The 18,932-nt window shown below is 41.4% G+C and overlaps 1 protein-coding gene across 5 annotated transcripts in view; it reads left to right on the top strand.

Annotated features, from left to right (window-relative positions):
* Rai14 (retinoic acid induced 14) overlaps window positions 1-18,932 on the top strand; it is a 134,537-nt gene that overhangs the window by 91,737 nt on the left and 23,868 nt on the right. For all 5 annotated transcript variants that reach the window (XM_027401274.2, XM_027401275.2, XM_027401273.2 and 2 more), the window contains exons 4-5: window positions 10,564-10,652; window positions 18,794-18,858. In XM_027401274.2, the coding sequence (XP_027257075.1) occupies window positions 10,564-10,652; window positions 18,794-18,858 (154 nt within the window). The remainder of the gene's footprint in view (window positions 1-10,563; window positions 10,653-18,793; window positions 18,859-18,932) is intronic.

The following is an 18,932-nucleotide window of genomic DNA, read 5'->3' as shown; positions in this document are numbered from 1 at the left end:
GAAAAGTACTCTTCCATTTCTGTCACCACTCTCCCAACCCCTTCCCCAGGAGAACCCAGCCCAGTCATTAATGCTGACTGCCTTGGATAGCAATCTGGGCACTTATGGCCAGTTAATACCAGGCATTGGTGTCACCTTTAATCCCAGCACTCATGAGGCAGAGGCAGGCTGATCTCTGTGAGTTCGAGACCAGCCTGGTCTATAGAGTGAGTTCCAGGACAGCCAGGGCTGTTACACAGAGAAAACCTGTCTCAAAAAAAAAAGTGGACAATCATATTTATATTCATTACTTTCCTTGTTTCTGTGACAAAATACCTGATGAGAACAAGGGTGGAAGATTTTGCCACCTCACAGTTTGTCATGGTGGGAACCAGGCTGCAGGTTCCTGACCACACCGCAAGGCGGGAAGCAAAGAACACAGACAGGAACAAAGACAGTGTAAAACTAAAACACCCTCAATGACTTCCTTCGACCACCCAGGCCTTACCTTTCCTAAGACTCCAAGGACACTCCAAAATCAAACCTTAGCACTATTTTTGTATTTTTCACTTTCTTTATGCCAGTCATATGCAACAGAAGTTTCCATTTCTCTGTCTGCTCTGTGGATTCCTGGTAGAAGTAGTGAATAGTCCATAAAACCGAGGCTGGGGATATAGCTCAGTGGGTAAGTGCTTTCCATGCAAGAGTGGGGACCTAACTTTGAGTCCCCAGAACCCATTTAAAAGCTGGACATGGTGACAGGCGTCTGTAATTTTAGCAATCCTATAGGTATGGGTAAAAGAGACAGGAAATTCATGGGCCAGGTAGCCTAGTATGTGCAACAGTGAACAGAGACCTGAAAATAAGGTGGACAGCAAGGACCAGCCCCTGAGGTTACTCTTTGACTTCCACCCACACACAGTGCCAGTTGGTAGTGGCACTTCATGCTGTAGGAATTTTGCTTCGGGCCAATGGAGTTGACACCCTCTGGCAGAGTGGAATTTAGTTTTTTATTGCTTTTATAACTAAAGCTATTAAGCAAGACTGTACTCTGAAAGGGGAATCCAGACTTTTTATCTCTTATAGGACTGTCCAGTTGCAAGCTGGTGTAGGCCCACCCTTACTTGAGCTCAGAGACTTAAAATTCAATTGTTGAAATAAGTTAAATGCCATAAAACATTTTGGTTGTTTTTGAGTCAGCAGTGTGTGACCTGATGAGTAAACCAAGGCTAATGGGTTTGAGTGACTTATGGATGACCTGTGGGTCTCATTTTAGTTTCTCAACCTTCGTTAGCTCTTTTGTTTGCTTCCTTGTAGTGGCCCATGGTGCCACAGACCACCCCAGCGGGGTATGGGAGTCCCTGGATTGATGCTGGCACGAAGCTTCCTCACATGCTGACTTGAAGGGCTTTTTGCCATGGCTCAGCAGCTTCCGAGGAACATCTTCAGTAGGGTGATACCTGGGCATTTTTTGAAGCTTAACCACCTGGTACCACCCTTCTTGTCATCACCAACAGGGCCATGGCAAAGCTTTTTAGCATGAATGCCTGAGAAAAGGTGGAGCCAAGACCAAAACCATGTGTGGTTCATGCTTTTTCTGCTATGCCACAGACCGAGAAAATCGAATGTGCTCCACAGTCACCTTCGAGCCTGCTGAGGAAGAGCCTGAGCATTTGCATTTCTGTCTGCTTCTCGGCTGATCTTAGCTGCTGCTGGCCCTAGAACTTTGCCGGGAACCACTCAAACCTGTGTTAGGAAGCGAAATTGCTCTTAGCCCAAGGACACAGTTTGTCTCAAGAACATGTGTTACAGCCAGACAATAATTTACAGTTATGTCAGTTCATTGTTGTACCTAGACTAGACAAAGGTGAAAAACAAAACCAAAGTTACCTTTAAAAGAAAACAAAAACAAAACAATAAAAAAAAAAAAACTTCTGTGTGCTAGGGAAGTTGAAGAAAGCAAGACAGAACTCCATACTGCAAATCAGTCTGATGGGACAGAGGCGCACAGCAAGAAAAGGCCCCTTCAGAGTGTTGTCAGGTATAGGGAAGAAAGTGAAGAGGGCAGGCACCACTCTGATTAGGCCTGGGAGAGGCAGCACCCAGCAAATTGCTGAAACTTTCTGGAGTGATGGCTCTTGAATAACAAGGCAAGACTCTAAGGTGGGATGGTCCTTGATGGTCTCAAGAGACAGCAAGGAGCCAGTAAATAGAGGGAGTGACAGAAGCTGAGGAGAGCAACCAGGATGCCTCACACTCAGATTTCTGCTTCATGGCCAGACCTTTGGATTTGCTCATAATAAAAATATTTCACTTTCCTTGGTTTCCCTAGGATGATTTATTTCTTTTCCCTCTCCACGATGACATCTTCTAAAAGGTGCACAAGGAAAATGGAAGCAAGTTTAGGTGGTTGGGGTTGTGAGATTCCTGCTGCAAAACTGAATTGCTTGGGTCTCAGCAACTGTGGAGAAACTGGTCTCCATTACGATTTGTCCTAAGCCTCTGACTGACCACAGGAAGGGTGGGAGAAAACCTCAGCATCAGGCCTGAGGACCAGGTTTTGGAGCTCACACCTGGGTCAGGCAAGAGGATTGCTGTCACTTCAAAGCCTGCCTGTCTCCAACAGAAAAACATGGGGACAATGAATTCACCTTCTGCTCTTCCAAGTGTTCCCTGACTTCTTTGAATCCCAGTGTCTTTGTTCATGAAGATGTTAGAGTTTCCCTTCTAAGTAATACTTGGATTCTAGCTTGTATGTCACTAGTGCTGGTAGGGTTTGGGGAATGGTTATTTCTGTTGAGTGTTAGCTGTTTAATCTGTTGGTTCCAGAGGCATAGGAGATGTTGAAATCTCAGAGAGCCCGTGTAAAAGAAGACAGAAGAGTTTGAGTAAGATTTTCTGTGAATGCGCATGTCTGAAAAGTGGCTGTTCTGAAAGCAGCCTTGAGAATGTCTTTCCTCCCGATCCCAGGAACCAGAATTACGTTTACTCTTTCTTTGGAGACTGGAACTTGCCAAACTGAAATTTAGGGGCTTTGAAGAGCAGCTCAAGTCTGCTTCTGTTAAAGAGGCTTGGGAAATATCCCTTCCTGGTCCTGAGGTATTTGTTTCAGGGAAGTTTGTACAACTCACTGAGTGGTTTTGTAGGAAAGGGAACCTCCATTGCAGGCTCTTTGCTTCAGAGCTAGGATTGCATCCTCATCCATCCGAGAGCCCCCACATCCCTAAGCTGCCCCAGGGAGATGCCTATGTTTGCTTTTGGCCAAATGGTTCCAGATTTCGAGTTGAAGTTTCTGTTCTTATAAAGAGCAGCCCAACCAGTGAGTGAGAATCCTAGCACATACCTGGTTTTACAGAGTGATTGAGCAAACAGCCATGTTTCAGCATGTGTTGGAGGGCCAGCCCTCTAGATGCAATGCTAGGTTAAATCTGAGCTCTGCTGCTTATTCTCGGACTTTGGACAGGTTACTAAATTCCTCTGTGCCTTGGTTTCCTCCTCTGCAAATTGAAAAATAATAGTTTATTATAGAATTACTGCCAGTATAGTGTTTTGGTCGATTATCTGCTGTCATTGGTGGAGGTGTCATACAGTTGCTTTAAATTAAATTTCAGCCACCACTATGTCACAATAAAATGGCTGACAGTGTGCTGCCCAGACCTCTAACTTCTTACCAGGCCACATTCTCCTCCTCTGCCACCGTCACTATCCTGTACTCAGGCTGCCACCAGTTGCTGCTTGAGGCTAGGGACATCACCAATGAATTGACTTTCTCTTCAGGAGGTGGTGTTGGGGGGTGGGGAGTGAGAAAGGAAAAGTGTAAGAGAGAAGTAAGACTGGTGGGGACTAAAAGCTTGGGATTGGTCCAAGTGTCAAAAGCAGAAACATTCCAAGAATCAAAAAGCATCGCAGGATGAAAGCGGCTTTATGTAAATCGTGCGGCTGCTTGTTTGTGTCTTTTGGTTACATCTCTGTTGAGGGCTGGCCTGAGCCTTGTAAGCAGAGCTAAACATGCCCTGCTACAATAAAACATGACACCACAGGGATTCCTTTTTTGTGGGGCATAGCTATAAAATGGGTATTAAGGTTAAGAGACTATGTTTTTAAAGAATAATGAAACAATGGGCATCATGGCAGAACATAATGGTATGGGGTTTTCAATTTGCCCTCCATTTAGGCCAGTGCTTTTTTACTTGAGGTGTATGGGAACTCCAGTGGGGAATCTGGTACAGGAAGTGCACCACGTATGTGCAGTGCTGACAAAGGCCAGAAGAGGGCATCCGCTCCCCTGGAATGGAGCTATAGATGGTTGTGAGCTATCATGTGGGTGCTGGGAGTTGAACCCAAATCAACATAAGAGCAGCTGGTGCCCTTAATTGCAGAGCCTTCTCTCCATTTCCCAAAGCTTGCATTTCTAACACACTCTTGGTCCATGAACCACTCTGTGAGTATAAGGTGCTGCCACTTCAGCTCTATCAGAATCTAGGGAGCCACTCTGTGCAACCCTAGGCTTTGTCCTGGGACCTTGAATTAGAGAAGTAGATACAAAGTTCTTAAAGCCCTCCTGCCTCCACTTTATTCTTAATCCACCTAAATAAAATTGTAAGTAAACAGTCTTTCTCAAGCTGCGTTGACTTAATGGCAGTTCTAGTTTTCGGGAGGATAAGTAATCAGCGTAGATAGAGACAGAACCGAAGGGTATTTTTGTTTTACATTCACTCTGTTATATTCCTTATAGGGGGTATTTCAGCTGTTAAAAAAAACTGAACTACTTCAAAGGGCTCATCAAGAAAGATTGGGATTTGAGGAAATCCATTCCCAGCAACCACACTGGGCAGCTTGCAATTGCATCCCTGGGGAAAAGGATGCCCTGTTCTGGATTATGTGGGCATCCCATACACATAACATATACACACATACACACACATATAAAGACAATTTTAAAAAACTTAAAATACAATTTTTTGCCTCTGCAAATTTTATATTGTAATCAATTCTTTTGTTTAAATAAAAAATTGCCAACCCAGAAGCCTTGGCTGGAATTGGAACTCCCTGCATTGTGTTAGAGTGTGCAATAGTCAGTAGCTTTAGAAGATGTAGAAGTGCCTCAGAAAGGTAAATGTATCTGTCTTTGCAATCCCAGCACTGTACAGATCTGCAGGCCTTGTGAGCATAGACCCACACATATGTATTTTAGCAGTAACAGTACTTTGAAAGTACAGATAACCAACATACATATCAAGTGATAAGTGGAAAAACAAAGCACTATATTCATGAATTTACATAGCCATGAAATACTGATAATTCATGTTACATGTTTGAAAATATACTCAATGAAGTCAGAGCTAGTGAACCACATATTGTATGGTCCCATCTCTAGGAAATTTTCACAATGGAGTTAATTAGTAGAAGATGGAAATTAGATTGGTGGTTTGATTTTATTTTTAAGCACTGGGAAGAGAGAGAAATGAGTGCCTCTTAAGGAGTCTGGGGGTTTTGTAGAAAATGAGAAATTATAGAGTGTGTGTATGGCTTGAACAGAGTGTTTGAGCCCCAGCCAGCAGTGCCGTTTGGGAGATGGTGTGGCCTGGGTGGAGGAAGTAAGTCACTGGCAGTGTCCTTTTGAAGGGTCTACCTCACCTCTGCCCCTTCTCTTCTCTCCACTTCCTGACCACCACAATAGTAGCTCTGTCCCACTGTGCCATCCTCACCACGGTGAACCGAAACATCTCAATAAAATATGAAAATGTGCTTGTTTTATTTCTTCAGTCTTTAATAGAATCATGCTTCAACACTATATGTTGATTTTAAAGGCTTAGCTCAGGGCTTTTGAACCTAGGAATGACTTACATTTTGAGATAGGAGCTGTCCTATGATGTTTGGGATTCTTAGCAGTTATCTCTGCCTTTCACACATTAACTGGGGTCCCTCTTCTCCCCACTTCCCTATTAGTAACCAAAACTGTCTCTGAGTGTTGTTAAATTCCCACCCATCCACTGTGTGTGTGTGTGTGTGTGTGTGTGTGTGTGTGTGTGTGTGTGTGTGTGTGTGTGTGTGTACAGAATGTTCCCTCAGTCTGGTTAACCATTAGAGTTCATACTAAAAGCTTCATTTCATAAGGAAAGAGTTCGTTTTATTCACTATTTCTCAGGGCTCAGAACAGCGTTTGATACATGCTATATATCATAGTAAATATGCAAATGGGTGAATTTAGTTATAGTAGCAACAGTACTTTAAAATCACAGAAGTATAGCAGCATCCAAAGTATCTCATTCTCGAGGTAGCACATTCCACACCCTATAGCATTGTCAGGAAAAGCATTTTTAAAAGGGAGTTTATGTGTAGGTTTTAGGTAATTTATTGCTTTGGCCCCCACTCATCCCAGTCTGCAAAACTGTATTTACAAGTAGATGTTTTTAGCCCGTGTCCTATAAACATAGGCCAATAGGCACATCAACTATTAGGTGGTGACCTGGGGCACCCTCTATTCCTATTCCTGCAGTTACTGTGTAAGTGCCTGCCTGCTGTCTAGACAGGAGCTGGTCACGGTCCACCAGTCCCCTAAACTGTCATATCTAAAAGTGCTCACACTTTTCACTGTCTACATAGGAGAGGAAACATGCTCCCTGTCGGCTATGAATCAAAGCTTTGTCACCTGTGAGTCTTGCTTTTCCACCCAGTGAAATCCAGTGTTCCCCACTTGAGTGCCTTGTTCAAGTCAGCTCTGCTTCTGTTGCACAGTCAGAGGCTAGATGTTAATGTCTTGCAGCTGCCAAGTGCTGCTCTGGGGATTGTCACTTTTCTGAAAGGGGCCAGAACATGAGTAGCTCGAGTGTGAGCCCTAGACAAGGCTGATGTTGGGTGGGTCTTTGGGGCCTGAGAATGTCTATTACTTTGTTCCCAAGTTTCCAGTCCCTGGAAATGCGTGCAGCTTTTATCTCCTGCCCCGTCCCTGTCTTCACTGTTAGAGCAGTGGTGCCAGATACAGATTGTGAGCACCGAATTTCTTTCATTAAGTGACACGTCAAATACTCTGCTCTGTCTTGTGTCCATAACAACTGGTAGCATTTGTGGGAGAGTACTTACTGCATATTGTATTGCCACGGACCGCCTCTCATGGAGACCACCGACCGAGGGGAACAAGGGAGAAGGCTCAAGGAGAAATCAGGAATCGGCGAGGAAATGACAGACAGACACACTCAATGTAGTTGAATATGTTGCTGTAATTTTACTTTATCTCAAGCAATGCTTATATACTGTTACAATCAGGGAACTTGGCAAGGGGGATCAGGGAACTTGGCAAGGGGGCTACATCATCAGATCATACAACAGAAAGAAAAAGAACAGCAAAATTGTTTATAGATTATCTATTTTTAGCTTTAGATTGTGGTCATTGTTTAAGGACATGATCTAAGAGTTCTCCAAAATCTGTCTCATACCATCAACCATTTCTCTACCCATTTTTTGATTTTGTGGCCCTAGATATCTTTAGGTCTCAGAGTCTAAGTCTTCTGTAAAATAAGCCTCATAAAGTTCTTCTACATTATGAAATCTATCAAATCCTTTCCATAAAGTCATCTAGTATTTTAATGTTGGCTTTATGCTTTTTAATACTTCTTTTCTCTCTTCTTTATCCCATCTACACCAGGGCTTTCTAGATCTAGCTATTTTTTTTTAAGAAAGGCAAGTCTTTCTAAAGTTGTCTTTTTCCCTCATGATTTACCCATCTATTCCCTAAACTGGCCACTTTAGCAAAGGCTTTGATAAACGGTGGGACAGAGTTTAGCATGTCCTCAGATGTTCCTTTAACATCAGTGTAGTTTGCTGGCAAGACACAAGAAATACACAGAACAAAAAGACAAGGAAGAAGAGGCTGCAGTGGCACCAATGACAGCTGCTTCGAGTTGACTCATCGGGCATCATGATCACCAGGGAACCGCCTGGGGCTCATCTCCGGGGAGCACAGACCCCAACCCAGCGGCCTTAACCCGCCTTAGTGGCATCTTCTGCTACACAGGCGTGACCGCCGTGGGCGTAGCATTGTATGTCAGTGCTTTTATATATAATTTCTCTTATTTCTCACAGGACACTTTACAGGTGGGCAAATTGGATACAGTCCATTAGAGTTCTCCACTGTGTCACAGACCCCAGACTAAGAGGCCGGGGTAGATCTGGAGAGACAGAGGGGCTCAACATTGCACACTCTACTCCAGGAGCAGGTTCACATACTGGTTTGCTCAGCTTTGCTACAGGTTCCCTAAGTTGCATGCTCTGTGAGTGGGAACTAAGATGCTGAAGGGACTCCTTCCCTCTCTGGTTAAGTGATTAGAAGCTCTAACACAGATAACTGACTCATCCCTTTCCTGTCAGGTAGGCATGTCTGGTCCTACTTACAATTAAAGCATCAGCCTGTGTGTGGCTATAAGATACAGAAACACCCAGAAATGAGAATTCTTGCAGTGTACCTGAAATGATGACTTGCTTGAGTTTTAACCACACAGACTAAGAATGACTTTACTTAACTAAAAGTATGATTAGATGGGTGCAGTGTAACATTGCAAGTGTGAGTATCTGTCCTTGTAGTGAACTGTTTCTAATTATTTGTACTTTTGGTATTCTATTTGGTAAGAGCAGTAAATATTGAAGCTTTTTGTAAAATGTAAACAAAAATGATGACTGGGGGCAGTCTGTTACTCTCTTTTAGTAGCAGAGTGCGAGCATTCTGCAAGAGAATAGGAAAGTCCCCAAAGTACAGGAGAAAACAATCACCTTAATTCTAAATTATAATCCAAAGTCTGATGGTTATGGTAGAGCACAGAAAAATCACACTCATATACCATATTTATCAAAATATAAACAGTGAATCCTTTACTTACTGGGTTCACCAATAAAATGTGTTGTAGCCATCAAAGATGTCAGTTTAGCTTATATCAGAAGTTTTCCTTAAAGCCAATGTCTGAGGAGTTTCTGTTGTGGAATTGGAAACTGAGTCAATCTTCTCAACACTTTATTTCTTCCTTGTAATCGTCATGTTCTTCCAAGTAATGGTTTGAATCTCTTTGGTCTAAGTCATCCAGTAAATTTCATGTCAAGTTTATTTGGCTGCATGCATCAATGTAATAGCACTGATTTCAGATGTGTCTGAAGTTTAAGCTACCCATAAATATAGTATGCAATCCTGTCACATATAGAGAGCCACCCAAAGGACAGCTTCAGAGGGGCTGTGGAACTGGCTGACTCTTGCATTTCTTGAGTTTGTACAAAGTAAATTAGGTATCTTCCATTCACAAAAATTCAGCTAACTGTACAATGACATGTTATTATCATTACATGTATTATACTTCAATCAAAAGTCCATGTACAAGCCAGGTGTGGTGTGACACAGATGTAACACCAGCACTAAAAGCTGAGTCAACAAGATAATTAGTTGGAGGTCATCATATGCTATGTAGCAAGTCTCTGCCTCAAGCAAACCAACAAATAAAAACAAGAGGTGTGTGTGTGTGTGTGTGTGTGTGTGTGTGTGTGTGTGTGTGTGTGTGTGTGTCTGTGTCTGTGTGTCTGTGTGTAAAACAAACACTGGTCCTAGCATGGTTATACTTAGAGTGGCTTCCATCCTCTTGGCTAGACACTTGTAAATTTGTTGTCTTCTGGTCATAGAAGATAGCAAAGTGAACACTGAATAATCGAGCCCATAGCTATAAAAAAAAAAGAAAAGAAAGAAAGAAAAGAAGGTAGTTGTTAATCAGGTCTTAGCAATCTAGGGACATAGTTGTCAGTGGCTCTGAAAGTATAGTTCAGTAACTAAGGCAGATGTGGTGACTCCATCACCTCAAGGCTAGTTGATTTTATTATACTTATCCATTCAGTGAGCTGTGCCAAGACTGGTTAAAATATAAGGCGTCCATTTGAAGGTAATTTGATGATAGAATGAAATACCCTAAGCAGTGCTGAACAACTGGAGAAGTGTGGTACTGGCTTTTAGGGGGCCAGCTTTCTTTCACCAAGATTCTGCTTATGTAGTCACCACATTTCCAAATTAGTACATTTTTACGAAGATGCAAATAACTTACAAAGTGAACTCTGATGGAAGAGACTGTATACAGGTCATGGTACACGTACCATGTGTGATTGGGACTATCGAGGCTTTGATCAGTTTCACTTTGTGATGGTGAGAATTGAGAAAACAAGTTGATGACTTTCTACTTAGAAACTCAACTTGAGGTGGAGAAAGACAAATAAGTGATGAATCTCACTTTTCAAAGAGCCCTGTCTTTGGGTTAAAAGGCCTAAGATCGAGTTTCTGCTCCATCACTTAATAAAAGATGACAGTGATTGACAGGAGGTGTATAGCTCAGTGATAATACAACATTCTGGATTCAAGCCCCAGCACTGAGAAAAAGTGTAAATGAACAAATGCTGAGTCTGTAGTGTTTACCGTTAGGTTGATAATGATGCCTGCTTGGGTCTTGGAGGGTTGCCATGGAGCTCAGATGAGAGATGTGTATACATGGAGGAAGGAAAGTTTTATTGGAGATGAACTCTGAGATGATTCCTAAGGAGATGTGTTTCTTTCTCTCCTTGCAGTTTCCACCTTGCTGCTGCGAAAGGACATGTGGAATGTCTCAAGGTCATGGTTACACATGGTGTGGATGTGACTGCCCAAGATACTTCCGGTATGTGGCTGCTAGTCTCTTATGTCATCAAGCCAGTGTGAGGGTGGGTGGCACAAAGGTGGCACATACTCGCTGTGGAAAATAGTGTGTGCAGACAAGCCAGGATCTGGGAAAAAAGAAATCAGCAGTGAGGGGATACCTTTGCTTCATCGTTTGGCTTTTCTTTTTCTTATTTTGTAACTAATTTAGTAGTTGGGATCTTTATCCTTTGAGAATAGTTGTGTGTGTTTATTTTCTGGAGAAACCAAGAACCAAATGGGGATGAGTCAGGCAAATGTATCAAACTAATATAACTATTTTTGGGAAAAAATAGAAGTATCAATGATTTTTCTGAGTAGTTTCACAGAAAATTTAAAACAATATATGAGAAAGGGCAGTGTTAGTAGAAGACTAAATGGCTTCTTTAACATGACTGCTTTGAGGGGAATATTAATTCATTTTATACAAATGGTATCTTTCATATTAGGACTCACATGTTTTATTTATTTTAAAGAACACCATCTGCTTTTAAAACTATTCAGCATCATTTAGTGCAAATATGAGTGACCAACATACCTCCGATAATGTCAGCAAGGGGGTTTGTTCTCCAAGGAAACTGCGGTGTCAAAAGAACTAGGCTAGAGTGAGTGGACCCACTGTCCTGTGTGCAGTTTACTGCTTCTGTTGTTAGGAGATAGATCAGATGGGAGTCAAGTTACTCTGTAATCATTCCATCCTAGCTCAGCATCACCTTTCATCTCTCTTTATATTAAAGAGAGAAATAAGCACCTTTGATAAATGTTCATGATAGGAAAGTACAAAAAAAAAATCCAAAGAAAATAACCATGGCTTTTTTTTTACTCCTACCAGAAAGAAATAAATATTATACTCCCCTTAAAAACAAAACAAACAAACAAAACATGTACTCCCTACCATACTTTACTTAGCTCAAATCATATTATGGAATTCTATGTCCTGCCTTTTGTGGGGTGTGTGTGTGTGTGTGTGTGTGTGTGTGTGTGTGTGTGTGTGTGTAAAACCAAAGAATAATCTCTGATATTCTTTAATATTATTTAAAATAAATGTTTAAATTATTTAAAAATAATATTTTTTAAAAAGTAAAACAATAAGAAAACCTGCCTATGTATCTCTTGTGACCTGGCTCATTGTCCCTCTCAAGAAAGCATATCTGAGTATGAGGGAAAGAAATTAGTCACTGTGCCTAGTGGTCATCTTTAGTGCAAAATGGCATTTACAGTTGAGGGTGACAACTCAGCTTTGACAAGATGTTTTCTGTAAACCCATCTTAAATATTGCCCAGTGTTAATGAGATTTGATAGCCTTCAATGTGAAAACCTGCTGAGACTCGATGTAAAAGTCTGTCATTAAAAATACTACATTGCTGTGTCAGGATTATATCATCATTGTCGTCATGTCTTCATCATTGTTATCATTCTGGCTAGCCTGGAATTCACTATGTAGACAGTCATACATAAACTTTCAGTAATCTCCTGTCTCTGTCTCTTGAACTATAAGATTACAGGTGTGAGCCCCATGCCGGGCCCCTGGAGGACTTTCTCAGCAGTGGGAGTATGTTTCCCTGGTGCGTTCTGTTCTTTTTATTCACAAAATCTTAAGATGGTCCAATTGTAATTTTTCCTGCATTTTAAACTATTGACTAGACAGCCATTAGAGGCAAATAATTTTATTTGTCTTTTAAGTTATCCTTCTAAATGAAATGCTTGGAATTCAGAGAATTTTTATGGATGCCTCACAGAGAATCCTCTAGGAACACTGTCAGCAGGTGACTACGTACTTTAAATAGGTTAGCTGGCATAAGTGAGAGGGTCACTGTGGCATCTCAGCAGCGTCAGGCAAATGCTTATTGTATAAAATCATAGAAGGCTCATTGCAGTTGGCTACTGTTTGATCGTGACTCACAGGACTTCAGTCAGATCACTTTCTATTCTCCTTTACTCATTAGGCTGTTGAAAAGTTTCACATCTTAAAGACAAAAACAAAATAAACAAATAATAATAATAATAATAATAATAATATCAGCAACAGCAACAACAACACAGTGGAAGAAAAGGGTTTGAGCCCGGAATGTTGGCACATTCTGCTATGGTAAAAGGATGGCAAGTGTGAGACCAGCCTGGGCTACTGCTGGTGATAATTTTGACTCAAACACCAAGGATAAAGAACTAGAAAGGTTTAGCAGTGTCTACACCAAGTGGTTGTGCTTAAAAATTAGAACAAACAACCCAAAGCCCTCAGACATGAAGACCATTACTTACAGTTTTGTTTGGGGTTCTCTTTCCCCTTCCTTTTTTTTTTTTGTTGTTGTTGTTTATGTTTTTTGTTTTCTTTCGGTTTTTCGAGACAGTTTCTCTGTGTAGCTTTGGAGCCTATCCTGGCACTCGCTCTGGAGACCAGGCTGGCCTTGAACTCACAGAGATCCGCCTGCCTCTGCCTCCCGAGTGCTGGGATTAAAGGCGTGTACCACCAACGCCCAGCTCCCTTTCCCCTTCCTTAATTGCTGTTTGCCAACAGCACCTAAGGTACAGATAGGGAGTTCAGCCTTCTCTGACTGCATCCATGGTATCCTTGTATGGTCTTGTTCTTCCCTTACACAAGGATTGGGAATTCTTTTTGTGTACAAAACATTGTAGGAATACTACAAAATGGTGCCTAGGGTTTTTGGGTTTTTGTTGTTGTTGGGTCTTTTGTTTGTTTTTACTGGTTGTGATTATTGTTGTTATTGTCTGTACACCAAAGTAGGAAACAGAATGAAATGAAAATATTACTAAAAGATTAGAGAGAATAACCCAAAAATCTACTGCTTATTCTAGATATCTGGGGCATAAGCCTCAGACTCTTCTTATTAACATGCTTATACACTGGAACAGTGTGGCACAGTTAAAAGTGACTAATGCATTAGAATTTCATCTTTCTTAGTTGATAGTGCCTGTCCACTGTGGCAGCCTTCCTCTACAACATGAAGACCCGAGAGACTAAAGAGTGATTTGTGTTATGTTTTTGTTTAAATTAGATGTAAAGAAAAAGAGGAGGTGCAAGATGAGACATATTAACCAGCTTATTATAGGCCCGGCAGAGTAGGGAGACTAAGAGAGAAGAGAAACAGGGTAAATGGCTGACCACCATGGCCGGTCGCCAAAGAGAGGCAGAGAAAGCACGTAGGTGGGAGAAGAGAAGAGCAGAGTAAGGAAGCAGCAGAGAGAGAACAAAGCAGGGAAGTTGGAACTTTTAAAGGGAAGACTGTGCATGCGTACTGAGGTTCCATGCATGCCCAGAGTCCTCATGCAGGCTGTAAATGCGTGGTGGTTGATGTGGTGATGGCACATCCCTGTGCGTGCCCTGACTGTTGTCAAGGGGCAGGGTCTGTCTCTTAAAGAGGTAGAGCCGATCAGCATTAAAGCCTGAACCTTTCATTTTGTATGTCTTATCACACTTACAACCCTAAATTATCTCTAATCTCTTGATGCACTTTTCCTTATCAAGCTTCTTTAGTTAGAAAGGATATTTAGACTAGTGGGAATCAGTACTATGAAAACATAATAGTTGCTAGGATACTTGTTTCATTTTTGTTTGTTTGCTTGCTTTTCTTTTTAAACCTGAGTGGCCTTTCATTATATTAAACACACTAATCCCACTCAAAATTGACACCCTATGAAAATGGAAAAGATAATTGTGGATGTATTGGTGAAGGCTTTTTATACTAACATTTGGGAAGCAGAGGCAGGCACATCTCTGTGAGTTCAAGGCCACTGTGGTCTACGTAGTGATTTCTGGAACAGCCAGACCGACAGAGTGAGACTCCCCCCATCCCAACAAAAAAAGAAAAAAGAAAATGGAAAAGGTACTATTCACATTTTAGAGGATAATTCATCCTAATAGATGTATATCATAATCAATAAGTGTGGTTCATTTATATTTTATCTTCAGAAAGAAAAACAAGAAAAGTATGACTTAGAATACTTGACTTGCTACTAATGCGTGTATGTGAGGAGGTCATGAAAGGTCATGAGACAAGAATCCAGCAACCTGGTCATGAAAATACTCCAGAGGGTAACACTCAGAAATGACCTTGGATTCTATATTGTGCTTTAAAGATGAGGGCACAGGGGCAGCCTCATAACTCTAATGACAACATTACTGTAAACAAGTATTTTGGGGTCTACTTTCTCTCTGGGAGCGTAGTGAGGTGACTTACTTACTTCTGCTTTAGTGGTAAAAATTCACCTGAAGACAAGGATTTCTAAAAAAAGGTCGTGTGTATGTGTGTGTGTGTGTACATATATATATATATATATACATATATATATATATGTAAAATTGTAAATAATAACCAATTAAAGTTGTGACTTTATTGCAGAAATATATTCTGCATTTTGAAACTGACCTTTCAGGAAATATTTTAAGGCATATCTAATTGAATATCATGTAGTTGTCTTAGTTCTTCATTATTTACGTTAGTGTTTCCAGATGTGGAAAAGAATGACACAGACACTTGAGCAGTGTGATCACACGTCACAGGACCCTGTTAGTTTTTCCCTACAAGGTCATGATCATGTAGGTAGTTCAGAGGCAGATCCTTCGAGTCACAGTCAATATAGGATCATTTTCGAACTGTCATCTGGGGCTCTTGGTTTTTAATTAGCACTCGTCTTTTTATTTGTGGGCAAAGATCTGCCAAAATGAACATGAGTGATGGTTCCCCTTGCTGTTTGACTATTTGAAGTTGTTCCCTGGCAGCCAGACAGATCCATAGCTTTCCAGGAGCCAGGAATATGCATCGTCTCCTTCCAGTGAGCTTCCGTCATCAAATAATGTATTCTGTCTAGGAGAATTTATATTTGGAGAGAGAAATTTGTTTTAATGCTAGCAGTGAGAGACATCTTGCTTTCAGTATGGTGGTGTCTGGGAATGATTTGTGATTTGGATATTGAGAGCAAGTGAAAAGTATTCATACTGCTATTTAGGGCACCCATTCCAGGCGAATAGATGAATTTGGCTTCCCTAGACATCAATCACTCACTTCTAGGTATGACCAGAACACTGGACATGAAACGAAAACCTGATATTTGGTATGGTGTGTTTTTTGAATGTTCCTACTACGTTGTCTTTGGACAACTGTGCCTTTGTTAGATGGATGGTGGTTGTGTAGAACTGCTTCTTTTCCCAGGGTAGACAACAGTTGGTGTATTGCATGCACAGTATAAACAGTCCATAGTTTACAATTAGGATGTGTTCCAGAAGTTCATTTGTAAGGCATTTGTTTCAAATTAAAAATGTGCGTGTCCTTAGTAACAGTGGTATAAATGATGTCTGGAGAAGCCAAACTAACCGCTAAAGCCTATTAAATGCATAGTATAAGGAAACTCTCATTCTTAGGCTTCATTTAAATCTGAGAAAGAGAGGAGCATCCTGTAAATAAAACAGAAGAGGAAAAAGAAGTCCTTATTTTCCCACTTTCAAGCATCTCTTTTCTCTCATCCCTTCAAGAGAGTGTTGAGGGATTTCTGCCTCAGTATCCCACACCAACTAAACAAATGTCCTTTCCACGTGCCCTTCACGTCTCAGGGTATCTTTTTCAGAATAGTCAAGGTCCGTTCTTTTGAGAATTCAGATGCTTTTACATGGCTCCCATGATCTCCTGACCCTCTGATCTTTAAGGTGTTTCCTGGCCATGTGATGATGGCACAGTAAATTCTAATCAGTGCTAAGTGATGAGTAATCAAAAAGAAAAAGTGGAAAAAGATAAAAGAAATTGTTCTTCTAAATCCTTGGATCTCAACTCTAGGCTCTTTTTGCGCTTAGGGGGCATTTTGCAATGCCTGGTGATGGCTTTGATTGCCACAACTAGATCTCTCCTGGGTGGAGGCCAAGGAGGGAGGCAGAGTAACAGATAAATAGCAGAATGATCATCTACAGCCCTTATCCAGCATAAAACATCGATAGTGCTGAGGCTACAACTGGGTTTGAAGTGAGCCCCAAATTAAAGGTCGCTTATGAATGGGACCTTGGAGACATGTTGGTCAAATAAGTTGGGAAAGACAAGATGTAAGGCTTTCTTAGCTCTGTTGAGTCGGCTGGCAGTTGTAGCCAACCCCTCATTACAGACATTGAAATTAGCATACTCTTTAATTCAAAATGAATGGAATATATTGAGAACCGGCTGTTCACCAGCTGTATTGCATGAGCTAGGATCTTAATAGGGAGTGAGACAGAACTGCAGAGGCAGGGGACCAGTTAGCCAACAGGTAGGGGTGTGGGGGGGCGGCTTTCAGTAGAATATGTCTTGACTATAGAGCTGAGAACAGAGTATTGTAAGATACGGAGTATTATGAAGAATGAAATGAAGCAGAAAACCATTGTAAATAGGGGTCAAGGAGGAAATGGAATATGAATGGGTAGGAAAGAAAAAAGGCCTCTTTTTGTGTGTGTGTTTGTTTGACACAAGGTCTTATGTACCCTAGGGCAGCCTCCAACTGTATAGCCAAGTATGACCTTGAATGTCTGATCTGGGTGTTGTTGTCAGTGCATCCCAATGTCACATTTGTGCTGTGCTAGGTATTGAACCTGGGACATCATGAATATTTAGACAAGCACTGTACTGAGCCACATCTCTAGCCCAGGAAAGGCCCCATTTAAAAGGTCGCCTTTTGGTTGAATGTGAAGATAAAAGAACAAACTGGGTGGCTGTTTGAGAAGAAGAGAATCTAGGCTAAACATATAGCAGTTGTAGAGGCCCTAGTGTGGAAGTTCATTTGGCACTGGGCTGTTGGGTAGCACCTTAGGATTTCTTGCAGTTACCTGCCTGCTGAATTCCTGAAGGGGAACTAAGTGTTCCTTTACCATGTACTGAGCAAGAACTTGTAAAAATCTGAAAAACCCAGGTAATGTCCAGTCAGCTTTGAGTACATTTTGAGGAGAGGGACATGAGGGGATGAAACATAGGATGTAAGTATTTGGGTTTCTGGAATATTGACTACTGGCTTGTGGGCTCTTTTCTGGGTTTCTAGGTCTGAAGTATTGTAGTCTGATGTGACAGTTGTGGACATAGACATTTTGCATACACATGTCAGCTAAATGCACCACTGTGCAGTCCTGACCAGAGGTGAATGGAATGCGCAGGCAACAGTGGTTGAGACCTCTGAGTGTTGTCTGTGGAGATGCTCTGTGCTCACACTGTATAAAGTCGGACCTTAATCTCTAGAGGAACAGTCCCTGCTTTGTTGGAGACTTCGCTCCTCCTAGTTGTCTCTGGCACAGCAATTAGAAATCATGTAGGAAGTGTGTGGATTCAGAAGGTTCTTGTCTATACTTTTAGCTTTGTGTTTATCCCTGTGCTCCACTGGCACAGTGTCAGCTGTTCATGGTTTAAATTAAGGTCTTTGATCCACTTTGAATTATAAATGAAAACAAGAATGAGGGGAAGAGGAGCTCATTGGCTGCAAGTGGGAGTGTAGACTTGTGCAGCTACCATGGAAATCAGTGTGGAGATTTCCAAACAAGAGAAAAAACTACAATGTCACCTACGGTAACATCCCTGAGCATATACCCAAAGATGTACCACAGAGAAACTTACATGTCCCTGCCTATTGCATATCGCTGCCTATAGCAAGGAAATTGAATCAACCTAAAACGTCCATCAACAGAGCAATGGCTCATGAAGCTGTTTTGCATGTACACAATGGACTTTTATCCATCTGTAAAAAATGAAACTATGAAGTTTGCCGGAAAATGGATAGAATTGGAAAATATTGTATTCAGGTAACCCAGGTTAAAAAAGACAAGCACCATAAGCTCAATCATATGCACAGTCTAGCTTCTAATGGTTACACGAAACTAGAGAGAGAAGCTTGAGAAGGGGACGAAAAATCAGCTTTAAGAAAGGGGGTTGGGAGGGTGAAAGTAAAAAATGGAGTATTAGGGATAGGGGCATCAGAACAGAAATGTGCAGAGAGATGGGGGAAAGAGCATGTCTGGGGGAATCAACCAAAATTAATATGAATAAAAATGCTATAAGGAAACCAGTTAATTTGTATGCTAACATAAAAGAAATTGAAAGTTGTTTTTATTTTTGTTTTGTTTTAATGTGGCCACTTTCCCCAGTTTTTACCTTTTGATCCACTTAGGACACAGTGCTTTACATATCGCAGCCAAGAATGGCCACCCGGAGTATATCAAGAAACTCCTTCAGGTAAGCAGGTAACTCACAGGTCTGTCTGTCTATCTACCTATCTACCTATCTACCTATCTACCTACCTACCTACC

The sequence above is a fragment of the Cricetulus griseus genome, chromosome 2 (genome assembly GCF_003668045.3).
Source record: "Cricetulus griseus strain 17A/GY chromosome 2, alternate assembly CriGri-PICRH-1.0, whole genome shotgun sequence".
Classification (NCBI taxonomy): Eukaryota; Metazoa; Chordata; class Mammalia; order Rodentia; family Cricetidae; genus Cricetulus; species Cricetulus griseus.
The sequence above is the reverse complement of the archived record's forward strand: the minus strand, read 5'-3'. Positions and strand labels throughout refer to the sequence as shown.